The sequence below is a fragment of the Microcebus murinus genome, chromosome 22 (genome assembly GCF_040939455.1).
Source record: "Microcebus murinus isolate Inina chromosome 22, M.murinus_Inina_mat1.0, whole genome shotgun sequence".
Taxonomy (NCBI): domain Eukaryota; kingdom Metazoa; phylum Chordata; class Mammalia; order Primates; family Cheirogaleidae; genus Microcebus; species Microcebus murinus.
Window position 1 is genome coordinate 23,351,727 of NC_134125.1, and position 18,694 is coordinate 23,370,420.

The following is an 18,694-nucleotide window of genomic DNA, read 5'->3' on the forward strand; positions in this document are numbered from 1 at the left end:
TCTAGGGAATCCAGGAAGCAGAGACACCTGCTTCATGAGCTGATGGGGAAGTAGGGCCATGGCTGACCTGTCGCTGTTCTCAGCAACGGTACGTGTATGTCATGTACAGTTTGCACGTGAGATGCCCCTTGCCCTGGGGACTCCTTACACCGCGGGGAGAATGGTATATCCTATTCCCCCTGAGGAGGTCCAGAAAGAAAACTGAACACTGAGACAAGGCAGGAGACTGGCCAGAGGAGCGTCTTCTATTTGCCCTTCCACATGCACGTAAGTGTTTGTTATATAGGAATAGCCCATCTTTATTTGCGCTCTCTCTCTCTCCATATATATGTGTGTGTGTGTGTGTGTGTGTGTGTATAACACATTAACCTTTAATAATGCAGTGGGATTAGTCCCCAACATGTCTTCATTTAATTCATCAATCTGGCTCTAAAACAACACCCACATGGATCCTGCCAGATGAATGTGACCTCATAAATACAACCTATTTATACCCAGATCAAAGCTGCTGTCCTTGATGTCCTAGACCTACACAGCCTCAGTGGTATGCAATTTAGCCTTTAAATTTGGTGAACACATGTTTCTCTATACTTATTAATTGGCAGTAGGTACTAATGGAATCAATTTGCACACAGATGGAATGGATAACAGTATACTTGATACTGTTGCACAAAAACTATGTTAATTCTTCCAGTGTATCAAAATATCCCAAGGGAACTGGAGCATCAGCACATAACACAGCACATCACCTTGGCACACTGTACTGCTGAAATCAAGTTATCTGAACAAGAGGAGCAAGAGGTGGGAAGTACATGAAGTCACTGGTAAGACATAAGGGCTCCAGAGGACAGGACACAGGTGAAAGGAGGTATCAGGGACCCATTATGTCAGAGAGATCATTTGCCCACGAGGGATTTCCTAGTCCAGAGCTTGCCTGGGCATCTCTTCCAAAGCACAAACAAATCATTACATCTCTCCATTTTCATTCCCAAGAAGGAAACACAACACGTTGAGAGGCCTGTTTTGGTTCTGGAAGCACGTGTTCTCTGGTTGGGAAACCCACTCTGACAGGTACCAGGCTTCAGGGCTGCAGAGCACACACCCTGCGAGCTCTGTGTGACGCCAGCACTCCTGTCAGTGGAGTCACCTCACTCACCAGATGCTGTGCCAGTAGAGGTGACTTTTGTGAGAACATGAAACAAAACAAAAACACACCATAGGGAATATCTAGCCAGCAATATTAGGAATATCACAATGTAGCCCCTAGAGTTCTAGAAAAATAGGGACCCACACACCATTCAACAGTCCATTCTGGAATGATGTGCAGCCCTGGTGGAGACCAGCTACCTGCATTTGGCAGAGTCAGCTGACCATGCAGCCAGATGTGCTCATCCCCAGCTGTGCGTCTGGGGCGCATAAGGCCACACCAGGGCCGCCCAAGACCCCGCTTCTCTACTCAGCAGACACGGCTGCTGTGTGTGCGCCTGAGCAAGGAGGAAAGGGAGGCTGCGAGGCGCCCAAGCCTCCACTCTCCCAAATCCTCGTTGATGACTTCTTCTCTGAGGGCTCTCAGCCACCAAATGCGACCTGGTAACAGAACTAAGATGTCCCTAATTGATGAGGGGAGAAGGGGGAAGAGCCACAGGTATACACATCCGTCCATCAGTGATGTCCCCCTGTGGACACTAGAGGGCGATGTGGATCAGGCCCTGGGAGAAGAGGAGATAGCTGGGAAATGGTCCTCCAAGCCTGGGTCCCATATACATGTGGTGACTGGTGTGTAAAACCCAACAACCGTGACCTGGGCGAGTTGCTGAGTCCCCCTGGGAGGGGGGATCATTTGCATGAAAGCCTTGCCCAGCCCCCAGGGTGTCAGGAGTTATAGTGAGAGCCTTGGGGGCTGACCCTGAGGGGAACAGTCTAGAACAGCACAGCACTGAGCTGTCTACACCATGGCCTGGGCTCCTCTCCTGCTCACACTGCTGGCTCAATTCGCAGGTCAGGGGGACATTCTGGGCTGGGGAGGGGAAGGCAACACTGAACCTTCATGCTCCTGCCTTTTCTCCTGAACATCTGGTCTCTCACCTGTTTTCAGGAGCCACGTCCCAGGAGGTGGTGACTCAGGAAACTTCCCTGCTAACAACTCCTGGAGGGACAGTCACACTCACCTGTGGCTCCAGCACTGGGGCTGTCACCACCAGCAACTATGCCAACTGGGTCCAACAGGGGTCCAACGAGGTACCCCGTGGTCTAATATATGGTACCAACAACCGATACCCAGGGGTCCCTGCCCGATTCTCAGGCTCCCTGCTTGGAGACAAGGCTGCCCTCACCATCACAGGGGCCCAGGCTGAGGACGAGGCCGAGTATTACTGCGCTCTGTGGTTCAGCAACCATTTCCACAGTGACAGATGCACATGGGGAAGTGAGACAAAAACAGCCTGGCTCAGTCTCCCCCTGTGCTCCTAATATCTGCGTCTTCTTCACACAGAGGTGCAAGTGGCCAGTGTGAGCTCAGGAAGCTTGTTCTCCAGGGACCCAGAGAAGATGATCAAATATATTGTTCTAAGCTCCAAAATGTTTTATTTTTAACACCAATTTTATGATAACAACGTGTTTGTAAAAACCAACACAAAGATCTCTCAATTGCGCAGACACGAGCAAGAGTGGCAAAATAAAGTTGCACACACACATGTGCGCACACACATAAATCCAAATTGAGGCAAGCCAGTATTTAATTATCAAGAGAAAATTTTGCTATTATAATCGTATAACACAACAATGATTCTATATCTATGAATAAATGTAGCCTCACACTATATAAAGCTAGAAAAAACATAATGGAAACATAGGAAACTGATATATCCCTCTCGCCAAATTTTAGCAAACTTCTAAAGCAAAATAAAATGAAAATGAAAATCCTAAATGCTTGGCTAATTTTAAAAAATGTAATACAACATGTACATTGTATGTAAGTTTGACAATATATTCATAAATTGGAGCTTCTTTCCTGGCACCTTAACCCAACGTGGTCCCCCCTGTGGGCTGCAGGGAAAGCTGAGAGTCACGGAGGCAGGACAGCACTGGCCCCTTTGCCCTCAGTGCTTGTCCCCACAGAGACTCGGCAGGACTCTGCAGTGGGAAGAGGAGGCTCCAGGCAGGGAGGAGATGGATGGCCCAGGGCTGTAGGGCAGGAACATAAGAAAGACAAGTTCTATTCCTCTATACATCAAGCCTATTTCACAGGTAATTTATCTTTATTTTTCTCTGTATAAAACGCACTAAGTAGCTACAAAGGAATGTTTGAAATTATAGAAGACCAAGATAACAAAGAATATTGGAGGGGAAAAGAATTACAACATCTTCTATCAAAACATTTTAAACAATAAAAGCAGATAAACAGGACTCTAATTTCTAATTAACTTAGCCAGGTGAAAATTCTAAAATCTTTGTGTCTGTTGGTGGGTAGGGGTTGGGGGAACACCCTTGAGTTGTGAGCTAGATCTCCCCTAAACCATCTCCAAAGAGCTCAGGTGTGAGGTGCAAAAGACCAAAAATCATAAAGAAAACAGGGGTCCTGATCATAAGAGTCTTTAAGAGCAGCTGGGTGGCCAGCTCTGCTCCTGTTCATGCTCCCACTGATCATGCTAACACTGCACATGTGGTGGACACAAGGTGTGATACCAAGGTCCCTTGTCAGGCCGGGAGCAGTGGCTCACGCCTGTAATCCTAGCACTCTGGGAGGCCGAGGCGGGTGGATTGTTTGAGCTCAGGAGTTCAAAACCAGCCTGAGCAAGAGTGAGACTCTGTCTCTACTATAAATAGAAAGAAATTAATTGGCCAACTAATATATATAGAAAAAAAATTTTTTAAAAAAAAGGTCCCTTGTCAAGGAAGGAGCATTTAAGTCTGCTGTTAGAAGTCCTCAGTGGACAGCCTAGAACTGTCAGCTACTTATGGGTTAGCCTGAGCTGTACAGAGTGGCCTCAAGCTAGGCCCCTCCCAGGTATAATGGGCTGAACAGTGTGATTCCAATATTCATATCCACCTAAAACTTTAGAATATAACAACAAAGGGGGGGGGGAACGCTGCAAAAAAAAAAGCCTTTGGAAATGTTTTTGGGATAGTGTAATTAGCAGAGACTAGAAGTGTCTTGAAATGCATGAATGAAAAAAGGCATAGATTTCCTTGAAGAGAATGTTGTAGAAATACAGTTAAGAGTAGTTTTGAGGAGGGCTCAGAAGTGATGAGAACTGTAAAGATAACTTCTAATGTCTTGGAGGATTGATATAAAATTATGAACAGAAAGTTCATAAAAATATGAACATGAGGGTGCTTCGAGTGAGTCCTTACAAGGCAATGACTAACATTAAGTTAGACACTGGAGGAAGGTGATCCTTGTTATTAAGTGGAAAAAAAATAACAACAAAAAAAAAAAAACACCTGACTTGGCTGAATTGCATCATACTGTATATTGTTCAATAGAAAGAAAAACTTGAATTAGGGTATTTATCTGAGAATTTCAAGCAAAGTTTGGAAAGTGTATCCTTCTTTCTCCTAGCAAAATGTCAAAGGAAAAAGATTAATTGTGTTAAACCCAAAAGGAACCAGAACTTGATGTCTGTTAGATATTTGGCTGACCCAGATTGCTAAAATTAAGAAATCTACTATTGGTGAATGGTCTAGAATGGTCTAGAGGTAATGCCAAGAGTATATCTGGACAATCTTTTGTTCAAGAGATTGGGTATGACTCTCAAATCCAATTAAACATTTTATAAGGAGCCAAAATAGAGATGGGGTTATTCAGGAAATATCTGCTTATGGAAGACTCTTGTCTGATGGTGTAGACACCCTTGAATTACGTGAGAGACTGACATTGTTTTTGAGATTGTCATACTAGCAGAAACACCGTCAGTCTGAAACAAAAGAGGCAAAGATGGGACAATGTAAAAGAAGAATGACTCAAAGGGCAGAGCTAACCATGGAGATGAAGAGAACAGAGAGTCCCTGGTATCCACTGCCAATGTGGATTCAGAGAGTGATGCCCCTGCCACCAGGGGTCCAGAATATGGAACTTCAAAACACAGAGGATTATGAACAGGCCCTGAAACCTAAACAGAATTTTCCCTGCTGGGTTTGGATCAGAGACATAGACATCCTTACTCCTTCCCCTTTCTCCCTTATGTAAAGAGAATGTCTAGCCTATGCCTGTACCATCACTGCCTTTTAGAAACTAAGTTTGTTTTCTAGTCTCACAGATCAAAAGAAAATTTGCCCCAGGAGGGATCACACCCAGATTTGGACTGTTTGTTTGTTTGTTTGTTTATTTGTTTGTTTGTTACAGGGTCCCACTTTGCTGCCCAGGTTAGAGTACAGTGTTGTGATCATAGCTCACTGCAACCTCAAACTCCTGGGCTCAAGCGATCCTCCCGCTTCAGCCTCCTGAGTAGATAGGACTATATATAGGCGCATGCCACCATGCCTAATTTGTTTTCCTTTTTACTATTTGTAGATACTGGGTATTGCTAAGTTGCTCTGGCTGCTCTTGCACTCCTGTCCTCAAGAGATCCTCCCACTATGTCTTCCTAAAGGACTGGGGTTACATGAGCCACCAAGCCTGGCCTCAAACTTAGGTTATTTAGATTATTACAGGTGGAACTTTTGAGTTGACATTTAGATGACTTTTGGATTCAGAGTTAATGCTGGAGGGGTTAAGACTTTTAGGACTGTTGGGATGCAGTGAATGTACTTTGCATATGAGATGGATATAAATGTTGTCAGCCAGTGGATAGACTGTAGGGACTTGGACTGTATACCTCAAAACCTTATGTCTATTCATCAGCTCAAGATGTGACCATGTTTGAAAATATAGCATCTTAAGATGTAATGAGTTAAGATTCGGTCATATTGGATAAGAATGTTCCCTAAATGGAATGACTGGTGTCCTTATATTAATAATAAAAGCATACAGGAAGAAGAAAGCATGTGGTGATGCTTTTAAGACATTAGAATACAAGCCAAGGGATGTCAAGGATTGCTGGGAGGCACAAGGATCTAGAAAGAGGCAAAGAAAGACTCTGCAACCCAAGAGACCCTCATTACAGGGTGCTATCTCAGTGTCCCTCCGCTTGTGATTAGTTAGCCTGATTCTTTCTGAGTCAGCTGTGACTCTGCCCCTTCAGGACACAAAGCCAACTGTTATGAGACCTGATTAAACTCTCCTACTTCCCCCCCACCATGAATGCTCCTTCTCAGTGTCATTCCAGAGCTGCTCTGTCTTTTCTCAATATTGTGCAATGTCCTCAGTGCTAGGGCCACTTCACTGATCACAGAATACACTCTGGTTATTTCCCTGGCCCTTTTGCCAGCCCAGGTTCACCTACAGGCTGATGACCCCAAATATTCATCTATAGCTCATTCTCATATAAATGGTAGGGATATCTATGAAAAAAACCAGGGTCAGCAAGAGAAAATATGAACCACATTTAAGAATCACTACAGGATGCAAGAAAGGTATTCCCTGAGTCTAAACAGAGCTTACTCTGCAGACACAAGTTCAGATGCAGCAGGTGCACCAGGGCTCCTCAGTGGGCAACCTACAAGAGGGTCAGAATAATATTTTTGGTAAAAGAAACACCTGACTCTCATTAAAATATAGAAAGAACATATATCAAACCTTTTATTCAGCTGATATGTTAAGGAGGACACCAATAAGATGGCAAAGGTGGGTGGCTGCCCCGTGTTTAGGACGTGGCTCTTACACCCACCCTGGGTTCTCTTCCTCCAATTTAGGCTGATGAGTTCTACTATTTTCCCTCTGTTTCTCTGGTTGATGTGATGTTGGATAAATATATTTTTCACAGATGTGAGTATTATAAACCCTTTCCCTATGAAGCTCTAACAAATACACTTGTTCAGGACCCAATGCAGGTAAAGGACGAGGCCTTGAGGGTTTTTTCCTGTGGCAGCAGAGGCGCTCCTGTAAGGAAGGGAGTTCAGTTTATAGTCATGTTCTTTTTATATAAATCCTCAGGCTTTAAAAATTACATGCAAACTAAAACTAAACAGAAAATATTTTAAATATATCACAGTCAAGAAAATAATGAGGAACTTCTGGACTAGCATTCAAGGGCAAATGAGAACTCAGAGAAAAAAGAGCAGAAGACAGTTTGCCCCGACAGTGTTAGAGTATTATGGTAAAGGCAGACATTAAATGCTACGCCTGTACAAGGGGTTGGGGAAAACCTTAACAGGAGACATTTGCAACAATAACAACAAAATAATTCAACCTGTAAAAGTCACTCCTGTAGAACTATTACCAGGTGAAAAACACCTGTGAACTTGAAGCCTTGAACTTGATTCAAGATGGTCATACACTGACCCCAGGCACCTGGCAAAAGCAAACTCAAATTTCATGTAGTCCTGAAATATCTGCTAACATAATCTCTGTGAAATACACCCTGAATTTAGCTGTCTGGACATCCTTGCTGACTTCCAAAAATTAATGTCCCAGTCCCAAACACACACATTCAACTGCCCTGGCTAGCGGCATCAGGACCCATGCAATAGTGAGGACACTGTTCCAGGAATGCCGGGCAGTGCTGGAGGGGCTAGAGCAGGGGGACTGGGAACCCAGCAGGGGATCCTGTAGGACTGGTCCTTAGAGGACAGGGCTCTGGGCCAGGCCACACAGGAAAACACACTCCGCCAGCTCTCCCATACTCGGGCCAGCAGCGTCCTCACTGAAGTGCGACTGTCCTGCACCTGGCCCCCAGGACCCACACGAGCACTAGGCTCTGACTCACACCCTTGCTTCCCCCACTCTCAGAGAGTCCTTGATCAGCCTCATGTCCAGGCAGGGAGAGATGGATGGTCACACAGCAGGGACAAATTTTCATGAAGAAACATGACCTACAAAGTCACCTGGCTAGAGGAGAAGAGACACCTAGGGAGGAGGGGTTCTGAATTGCCACAATTAGTCCCCAGCAAGCAGAGCTTCGGGGCGTCCCTACCATGCCCTGGATTCCTCTGTTCACCCTTCTCACTCCTTGGACAAGGACTTTCCTTCAGGGGACTAGAGAAAGGACAAAGGGAGAAAGACACATTTGCACCGCCCTTTGCTCCTGTCATCTAGGTGTCAGTGATCAGTCAGCCATTCTTTCTACCACCTCCTGACCCTCCCTCCAGGGTCCTGGTCCTGGGCCATATTGTGATGACTCTGACATCCATCCACATTGGGTGGTAGTTTTTTAAAAATTATGTTCATCCTTATCTCCCAAATCCCCCTTTCCACCTTCCCCTTCCTTCTGCTCCATAGAAACCAAGGGTGTTTTACTGTGATCCATAAGTTTCACAACAACTAAAGCACACACAGCGTTGTTTTTATTTCTGATCATGAGGAGCATGTTTTCCTATTTTATATCCCATGTGGGGAGGAATTTCATAGCTTAATGGTCACCCTGCTACATTGCTCTTCATAATCACAATTCCGCTAGCTACTCCATGTAACCGGTGGCTTCCTAGAGCCTGTACCCTGCGCCTCCTGCTGCTACTGTCCTCCTGGAGACAGTTGAGAGACAGAGAGAGAGAAAAAAAAACAAAGTATAGCTCAAACTCATTTTCTCATTCTTGCAAATCAATGAAGCCAAACTCCACAACAACAGGATCATATTTAATTGAAAATTACCAACCTTATTTATGAATGTAGCTAATAGTTGCAAAAAAAAAAAAGGATAAGACACATTAGCAAGCAGAATCTAAGTTCTATCAACAAAGATTCACTTTGAACATGAGGGAGCAGAAGATAGGACTATTTCTGCAATCTCCGTGTGCTGATGAACATGGAACTTGGAGGAGCAGATACTGAGCCATAGAGAGATACAGGGACTGGGGTCACCAGTGGATCGTAGGGGTCACCAGTGGATCGTAGGGTGCTCCGTTTGGTGAGGCATCGACCCCCATCCCGCAATGGCGCAGTCCCTTGCTCTTATTGGTCTCTGTGAGGTTCCAGCATCTGCCTCTTTCCAGGTCTCTCCCAGGGGACATCAGGGTGAACACTGGGGCAGGAAGAGAGGGAAACTGATTTGCATGAAGCATCTGCTCCTGCTAAGGGGTCTGGGAGACATGAAAGGCCCTGAGGACAGACATCCCCAGCTGAGGAGTGTGAGGACACCGAGCCCTTGCCAGTGCCCTCACCATGGCTTGCACAACCCTTCTTCTCGGGCTCCTCACGGCTCAAGTCAGGGGAAGGGACTCTGCATCCCTGGGAAGGGCACATACAGCTGGGTCTCAGAAAGACCCTCATTTCGATAATATCTCTGTCTCTACTGTGGGTTTTAGGGGCTGATTCTCAGACTGTGGTGACCCAGGAGCCATCACTGTCAGTGTCTCCAGGAGGGACGACCACACTCACCTGTGGCCTAAGCTCTGGGTCAGTCTCTACGGGACACTACCCCAGCTGGTACCAGCAGGCACCGGGCCGGCCTCCACATACGCTTATCCACAGCATCAACGTCCGCCCCTCTGGGGTGCCTGGTGCTTCTCAGGCTCCATTGCTGGGAACCCAGCCGCCCTCACCATCGAGGGGCCCAGACTCAGGACGACAGTGAGTATGACTGCACTGTACATGGGTACTGGCATTTCCACAGTGATTTAAACCCATGGGGAAGTGCAGCAAAGACATCTGCTGCTAGAATTCCTTAGGCCTCAACAGCTAAAGAAAAGTGAGGTGCTGGAAAAGGTCAACACCACAGTGTCAGAGTCTCCTCGCCCCATTTTCCTATCCAGGGGTTCACTGTCATGAGCCTCGTCCAGTCTCTACCAGGCTGTGTCCATCTCTCTAGTGGGACTCCTCCAAGACGATGCTTCCTCTTTCCCTCTCTGCCTGGAGTAATGAGCGCAGGGTTCTGCTCCAAAATGTACAAACCAACAGCGAGACTCAGAGACCCACCACTACCAGTAAGACTCTTCTGATTCAAGGAGCATTAACAGACATGTCCTCTTTAATTTCATCATAGACACCAAATACTATTTTATTTTGTACTGAAATGATGCCATTGCCTGGGAGTTTGTTACAAATGAAATAACTCAATCTAGACCTACTAAAACAGAAATTGTTTTAGTGTCTAAACATCTGTTTCAACAAGCTTTCTAGGAGATTTGTATGAATATTAACGTTTCAGAAGCAACTCTACTCTTATTATTATTAAAGCATTTTTGCACATTTCTGCCTAAAATGCAGTCAGGGTAAATATTCCATGACTCAGTCACTCCCAATTTCCCATTCAAAAATCCAAGCACACACAGAAACAAATTTAAAATCCAAGCCCCGTGCTAAAACTATGACTTGACTTAAAACTACAGCCTGAAGATAGTGGAAATTTCCACAAATGTAAGTTCTTCTAAGTAATAGTTAATGGATCATATCAATATTTATGTTATTAGAAACCTTCCATGCAGGATTGGCTTCCAGAGACAGTCCTACCACCCAGTGAGATGACTCCCCTGGTGCTAGGACATGAAGAGACACAGTGAAAGTTACATCACTAAGTGAACTTTCCTAAAACATGCTGTGAATTGCAGAGACAGTGTGAAGTCACAATATAATTTACTCTTCTGCTGTCTCTATCTAAAATTATATTAGAAAAGCATTATTCTGAGGCAATGCAACATTTGGTAAAAGACAGCATACATGAGGTTTAGGTCATCCTGCCAGGTAAAGAACTATGACCGGCTGAGCTGCTTGCTGACACTTCCTTGAAACACAACAGGATGGGCCTGAACCACTTAATTCACAAAATTGCTATTAATTCCTACATATGTAAACACTCTAAAGTTCGGTCCATTTTGAAAACCTCCCAATCTCAAGGACCCAAGCTCAGGTCCTCCACCAAGCCCTTCTTAGCAAATAAAGCTGGGCCCATCATCCAATCCTCATGATAAACCAAGACATTCATATCTTGAAAGTGATTGGGAAGGGAGTTTTAGAAAGGATCATTTAGCAATACACAAGGCAGAAGAAGCATTTTGTGCAAAGGTTTATCAAAGAAAGTAATCCCTAAAAAGAAGAAAGGGAAGCTTATTATGTTGGAGCAGAATGTTCTCTTGAAGAGTGAGCTTTGAGGAAAGTAAGCTTGTAAAAAGAAGAAGAAGAAGAAGAATGATAAAAAGTCCTTTCCTGGTGGACCTTCACTTCTCTTTCCAGATTGCTGATAAATTGTACCTTGTCGCACACTGTGTTAATGGTGGCCAGTAACTCTGCCATCTCCAGAGGAGTCACTGCTTCATGGAACCATGGGCTGACTTCTATGGTGCTGAAACAGCCACGGCCTTGAGATACATGAACTCTCTAAACATCATTTATAGAAGCTTAAAACCAGACAATGTTTTCCTACAGTCACAGGGACACATTGTCCTTACAGACTTTGGCGTCTGCAACAAGGAGAACACTGAACACAATGGCACGACATCTCCCCCCGCGGCACACCTGAGTGTCTGGCACTGCAGTGCCTCATGGGCAGTCTTGTGACAGGAGCGTGGACTGGTGGTGTCTGGGGCCTCTGGTGAGAGGTGCTCACGGCCTGCCTCCCTTTCATAGCTACAACACAGCGGACATGCACGCCAACGTCCTGAATAAGCACCTCTAGCTGAAGCCAAGTGTGACAAACTCCAAAGGACACCTCCTGGAGAGCCTCCTGCACAGGACAAAGGGGTTTTGCCTCTTTGGTGCCAAGGATGACTTTATGAAGACTAAGAAGTGAGCCTCCCTCTCACTGAGATGATCTTATTAATAGGAAGGTCACGCCCCCTTTTAAATCAAATGCGAGTGGACTCAGTGACCTGCAGCATTTTGATCCTGACTTCCCCAAAGAACTTGTCCCCAACCCCACTGGCAGGTCTCCTGATAGCGTCTTCACCACCGCTGGTGTCGGGGGAGCGGCCGAGGCTTTCCCAGGCCTTCCACATGCTCCGCTCCTGGAATCTTTCTTCTGAACGCTCTTACTTAGGGTTGGTTTTGAAATATATTACATGTGTTTTTAAATGTTTAGTCAGACTTTTGGTGGAGCTGCCAGCTGACAGGACACCTTAAAAGAGAATTTTCGCATCTCTGGAAACTGAGCAGTCTCATGCCCACTGTTTACTGGAAGCTCTTCAAAGAGCACGCCCTCCTTGCAGTGAGCCCCTGACGTTTTCATTTTCATTTTTCCTTCCAATGTGGTGCTGTGTCTGAAATGAGTACTCGAGCACTCCCTTAAACAGACGCAGAAGTGTGGTTAGAAGGAGGATGCTGATCTAAGAAGGAACCTTCTACAGCTCTGTCTGGGTTCTAATAATGAATATTAAGAATGATGCCTTTTCTGATGAGATTATGTTCACTCCAAAACTTTTCTTACTGCAGAGTATTTCAGTTTCTTATTTCTCTTTGTGGATTTACTGTGTGATCAGTGGTATGAGGGTGGAATGCTTCATCACAGGTGGATTTGTTGTAAGCATCAATGTGACATTTCCAGGACACTACAACATGTGCCACTGTTTCTTCCACATTTGGAAGATAATTTTTGTCTGGATTTTTCTTTTTCTTTTTTTCCCTTTTGTTTTTTTGGTAATATGCAGTTAATGGACCAGACACAGTGGCTCACACCTGTAATCCTAGCACTCTGAGAGGCCAAGATGGGAGTATTGCTTATGGTCAGCAGTTCGAGACCACCCTCAGCAACAGTGAGACCCCATCTCTAGCAAAAATAGAAAAATAGCTCGGTGTGGCAGTTGTCACCTGTATCCTCACCTACTCAGGAGGCTGAAGCAGAAGGCTCACATGAGCCCAGGAATTCAAGGATGCTGCGAGCTATGATGACACCACTGCACTCTACCAGAGCAAGACTCTCGCTCTCAAATAAAAAATAAAAAAAAAATCACCAGGAAATCACAACTTTAATGAGCAAAGACAATTCACAGACACAAATCCTGAGGTAACATAGGTGCTGAAATTACAACAGACCTTTTTAAACAGCCTCTTAAATCCCTTTGATCAGCAATTACTGGCATTCTTGAAACAAATGGAAAAGCAGCAAATCAGATCAAAAAATAAACATCATAAAAGCAAACCACATGGAATTTACAAAACTGAAAATATAATAAAAGAAAGAAAAAACTCTCTCTGGAGGCATTCAAAAACAGGTAACACTGAAATTGAAAGTCAGGCATCAGGGAAGATATTTAACACAACTAGACATAGCACAAACAATAGCTTCAGGAGCCAGCAGGGGGCGCTGTGGATATTCTCAGACCTGAGCCAGGCCTGAAACAAACTTAAATGGTTGAAATTTAATGGTCCCTGGACCCCTGCTCACTGGCCTCAGTTAGAGGTGACAGCAGCTGCTTCCTCCCAAGGGACAAACTCAGACCTAGCACAAGCCCAACCTCCCCGCACTGAGGACCCAGAATTGAATTACGGCGCTGACGAAGCACGCATGTTTGTATAATACACCAAATAATCATACACCATTTGATCAGAGTGCCACAGAGGAGATAAAAAAAGAAAGAAAGAAAAACATCCCAGAGCACAGCAGCAGCCGTGGGCCCTGGGGATCTTCAGAAATCCACCTATGGCCTGGACTATTCTCCTCCTCTTCCTCCTCATTCTTTCTCAGGGTCATGAAGATTCCACAGACCAGCCTTTGGAGGGGTCCCTCTGCCTTTATTCTTCATCCTAACAAATGTCTGGTTTTGGTCTCAGAGCCCATTTCTCAGTGTGTAGAGTCTCCAGCAGGGACAGTCACTCTAACCTGTGGCTCCAGCACCAGGGCACTATCCATATGGGATTCAGCATCAGTTTGGCCAACACCCCAAGACATCGATTTACGATGCAAGCAAAAATACTGATGGGCTCCTGCTCACTTCTCAGACTCCCTCTTTGGGGATAAGGGTGCCCTGACCCTCTTGGGGTACCAGCCTGAGGACGAGGCGGAGTCGCCTGAGGACTGCTGGCTGCTGTATGGTGCTGCTTATTAACACAGTGAGAAAACCAGGTCAGAAACAAAGATATACACCTGTTCTTCACCAAGCCTGGGAACAAATATGATCATGTGATATGGGGATCACATGACCACACACCTGAGTTCTCAGGGCAGCCTAATCCATGGCAAGCCGACCCATAAAAAGAAAGGTTAAGAAAGGTCTGAATTGACTCCTGGTCTTCTCTGAGGACTAAAACAAAGGAGATTTGTAAATTACTGGAGAAGAAGTAGTCCATGAAAACATAGAATTCAATGATTTTATGTTCCAAAAAAACAGTGACAGTTGGATCTAATTTAAGGACTGAGACCAAACATATTTAATACAGAGAAAAAGCATTTCCAATGATATTCTTTGTCGTCTAAAAGCAATGGGAAGAAATCCTCATTACTAATATTACTAACATTTATTTAATGAAATTTTATTTTAATGCAATGCAAGTACAAACAGGTATTTTAAAATCAAAAATTATAAAAAGTTTTGGAAAGGAATCTTCTTCTCTAATGTCATATATAAAATGTGGTCCTCAAAGAAGATACATTGAAGTCCTAACTCCCATTATCTCAGAATGTGACTTTTTTTTGAAAAGAGAGTCATTGCAGATGTAATTAGCTTAGGTGGGCCCCATCGGACTAGGACGGTGGACCAGTATGTCTCCCGTCTTTATGAGACGAGGAGACACAGGGAGAATGCCCTGTGCGGATGTGGGCAGAGACTGAGCTTATGCGGAGACGAGCCAAGGGACACCAAACACTGCTGGCAAACCACCCTCGCCAGGAAAAGGCAAGAAAGGATCCTCCTAGAGGTTTCAGAGGGAACATGGCCCTGCCCTGTGCATTTTGGACTACTAGCCTCCAGAACTATAAAATAGTAAATTTCTGTTGTTTTAAGCTACCCAGTTGGTGATACATAGTTATGGCAGCCCTAGGCAATTATTGCACCAAATAATCAAAATAACTACATTTCTGAATTTGGATGTATGTCTTCCACCTTGGGCCTCAGTTTTCCATAATTATTATCAATTTCTGTTCATATTTCTACCTTCTATACACTGCTATTATAGTTCCATTTACAGTTAATAAAAGAATTACCACTCTTATAACCTATATAAATATGCAATGACTGCTTAACATTAAAAGTACTAATACAAACTTACAGTTTTAGCTAATGCTAGTTGTTCACTGGTATCAACATATAAAGATGTGAACATGTGAAGATCCCCTTGTTATGAGTAAAAGACTTCTGGTCATTTCTGTCCACTTTGTGAGCTCCATGGGAGATGCCTGCCATGTTCAATGGGGACCCTTCAGGACAATATTCCTGGCACCCGATGCACAAATGCACAACATGGGGAAGGAGGATGCTAGTTTATTGGTGGGAAACAGAATAGACTGAGGACTGTTTCACAGTCCTCACAACAAAAACCCTACAAGTGCCTGGATGGCCATGTTAGAACAGTGCCCCTCACACTTTAATGTACACACAAATCACTTGGGGATCCTCTAAAATGTGGATTCAGAATCAATGGGTCTGGAGTGAGGCCTAAGACTAGGCATTTCTTAAAGGTCCCTTAGCCCCAAAATCAACATAATTACTCTATTATCACCACATTTATAAGAATCGTGTAAAATAGGAAGGGAAGCCATTTGCAGCCAGAAGTCAAACATATATCTTTCACAGAGAATACTGAAGACTTTTGAATGAAGAATAATCTCCCCCCTCCCCCTCGTCCAGGCAAGGAGAGGACCAGAGAGGACAGCTGAGGAGCCTGGAGAGACTCCACTAACTTTAAGAAATAAAACAGGAATGAAAGAAAACACACCCCAACCTCCCTTGACCTGACCTACTCTGGCTCCTGCCAACATCCCCACTGGCTTCTCCTCAATTTCCCTCCACAGTGTGGACCGGCCTCAACCTCCACTTCCTGTTTCTCTGATTCACGAGAAACAGAGAATTCTCTCTCTCCTGGAGCTCCTCCCTAAATGATCAAGGTCTTTATCTCAGAAAAGTCTTGGACATATTTTTAGATCTTTCCTGGAAGTTGTCACTCATATCCTCCTTCTTTCCTCACCCTCTCTAGTCCCTCACTTCAGAAGAGGCCCTGAGTCCCCAACCTCTCTTTTTCAACCTTACTGGTACCTTCTCCTCCTCCCTGGGTTTCTCCTCACTTACCAGAGAATCCAGTGAACCACCCAAGCACATCAATTTATCCTCCTCAACATGCACCACTCTGCTCCCTAGGTGCTGATCTTCTAAGGAATCCAGGAAGCAGAGAGACACCTGCTTCATGAGCTGAGGAGGAAGTAGGGCCATGGCTGACCTGTCGCTGTTCTCAGCAAAGGTACGTTTACTTCATGTACAGTTTGCACGTGAGATGCCCCTTGCCCTGAGGACTCCTTACACAGTGGGGTGAATTGTGAGTCCTATTCCCACCAAGGAGGTCCAAAAAGAAAACTAAACACTGAGACAATGCAGGGGCCATAGGAAGGCATCCGTCCATCAGTGATGTCCCCCTGTGGACACTAGAGGGCGATGTGGATCAGGCCCTGGGAGAACAGGAGATAGCTGGGAAATGGTCCTCCAAGCCTGGGTCCCATATACATGTGGTGACTGGTGTGTAAAACCCAACAACCGTGACCTGGGCGAGTTGCTGAGTCCCCCTGGGAGGGGGGATCATTTGCATGAAAGCCTTGCCCAGCCCCCAGGGTGTCAGGAGTTATAGTGAGAGCCTTGGGGGCTGACCCTGAGGGGAACAGTCTAGAACAGCACAGCACTGAGCTGTCTACACCATGGCCTGGGCTCCTCTCCTGCTCACACTGCTGGCTCAATTCGCAGGTCAGGGGGACATTCCGGGCTGGGGAGGGGAAGGCAACACTGAACCTTCATGCTCCTGCCTTTTCTCCTGAACATCTGATCTCTCACCTGTTTTCAGGAGCCACGTCCCAGGAGGTGGTGACTCAGGAAACTTCCCTGTTAACAACTCCTGGAGGGACAGTCACACTCACCTGTGGCTCCAGCACTGGGGCTGTCACCACCAGCAACTATGCCAACTGGGTCCAACAGGGGTCCAACGAGGTACCCCGTGGTCTAATATATGGTACCAGCAACCGATACCCAGGGGTCCCTGCCCGATTCTCAGGCTCCCTGCTTGGAGACAAGGCTGCCCTCACCATCACAGGGGCCCAGGCTGAGGACGAGGCCGAGTATTACTGCGCTCTGTGGTTCAGCAACCATTTCCACAGTGACAGATGCACATGGGGAAGTGAGACAAAAACAGCCTGGCTCAGTCTCCCCCTGTGCTCCTAATATCTGCGTCTTCTTCACACAGAGGTGCAAGTGGCCAGTGTGAGTTCAGGAAGCTTGTTCTCCAGGGACCCAGAGAAGATGATCAAATATATTGTTCTAAGCTCCAAAATGTTTTATTTTTAACACCAATTTTATGATAACAACGTGTTTGTAAAAGCCAACACAAAGATCTCTCAATTGCACAGACACGAGCAAGAGTGGCAAAATAAAGTTGCACACACACACAAATTGAAATTCAGGCAAGCCAGTATTTAATCATTAAGAGAAAATTTTGATATTATACTCACACAACACAATGATTCTATATCTATGAATAAATGTACCCTCAGACTACATAAAGCTTAGCAAAAACATAATGGAAACATACAAAAATGTTACATTCCACTCACAAAATGTTAGAAAATTCCAAAGCAAAATGAAATGAAACTAAAAATCCCGAACACTGCACTAATTTTTAACAATATAAAACAAAATCTAAATTTTATAACTTTGACACCACACTCCCAAAATGCAGCTTCTTCCCCCCCCACACACACACACCTTAATCCAATGTACCTAACGTGGTCCTGCAGTGGGCTGCAGGAAAAGCTGGGAGTCAGGGAAGCACAAAAGCACTGGCCCCTTTGCCCTCAGTGCTTGTCCCCACAGAGACTCCGCAGGGGTGCTCTGCCTGTTCTCAGTTCTGTGCTGTGTCCTCAGTGCTAGGGCCACTCCATTGGTCACAGAATACACTCTGGATTGTTCCCTAGCCCCTTTGCCAGCCCAGTGGTTACCTATAGGCTGATGACCCCAAATATTCATCTACAGCCCATTCTCATATAAAGAACATGGATATCTATGAAAAAAAAAAAGCAAACCAGGTCAACAAAGGTAAATATGTACCACATCTTAGGAATCACTACAGGATGCAAGAAAAGTATTCCCTGAGTTTAAACACAGCTTCCTCTGCAGACACAAGTTCAGATACGGCAGGTGCACAGGGCACCTCAGTGGATAACCTACAAGAGGACAGAATATTATTTTTGAAAGAGAAACACCTGATCCTCATTAAAATATAGAAAGAACATATGTCAAATATTTTATTCCACTGATATGTGAAGGAGGACACCAATGAGAGGGCAAAGCTTGGTGACCGCTGCATGTTCAGGACGTTGCTCTCTTCCTCCAGTGTAGGCTGAGTTCTACTGTTTTTCACTCTATTTGGCTGATGTGATGTTAGATAAATATGTTTTCCATAGATGTGAACATTATAAACCCTTTCCCTATGAAGCTCTAACAAATAAACTTGTTCAGGACCCAATGCAGGTAAAGGACGAGGCCTTGAGGGTTTTTTTCCTGTGGCAGCAGAGGCGCTCCTGTAAGAAAAGGGAGTTCA

The 18,694-nt window shown here is 45.1% G+C and overlaps 3 protein-coding genes, 2 pseudogenes and 1 gene segment (V, D, J or C); 5 read left to right on the forward strand and 1 right to left on the reverse strand.

Moving 5' to 3' along the window:
* Positions 1 to 18,694, forward strand: part of LOC105882024 (immunoglobulin lambda-1 light chain-like) — a 273,592-nt gene that overhangs the window by 110,170 nt on the left and 144,728 nt on the right. The gene's annotated exons all lie outside the window — the stretch shown is intronic.
* Positions 1 to 18,694, forward strand: part of LOC105879363 (immunoglobulin lambda-1 light chain-like) — a 215,853-nt gene that overhangs the window by 35,471 nt on the left and 161,688 nt on the right. The window lies entirely within an intron of this gene.
* The window catches only part of LOC105862512 (immunoglobulin lambda-1 light chain-like), a 190,389-nt pseudogene that overhangs the window by 21,321 nt on the left and 150,374 nt on the right, over positions 1 to 18,694 (forward strand).
* LOC109729890 (immunoglobulin lambda variable 2-like) lies at positions 1,918 to 18,024 on the forward strand. The segment is given in 5 exon segments: positions 1,918 to 1,998; positions 2,096 to 2,404; positions 16,949 to 17,254; positions 17,342 to 17,358; positions 18,019 to 18,024. Coding segments are annotated over 5 exon segments (684 nt in total).
* On the forward strand, positions 8,968 to 14,010 carry LOC142863531 (immunoglobulin lambda variable 7-46-like; annotated as a pseudogene).
* The window catches only part of ZNF280B (zinc finger protein 280B), a 42,151-nt gene continuing 41,006 nt past the window's right edge, over positions 17,550 to 18,694 (reverse strand). Inside the window, exon 4 of the transcript XR_012914287.1 lies at positions 17,550 to 18,674. The gene's annotated coding sequence lies outside the window, so the exon portion shown is untranslated. The remainder of the gene's footprint in view (positions 18,675 to 18,694) is intronic.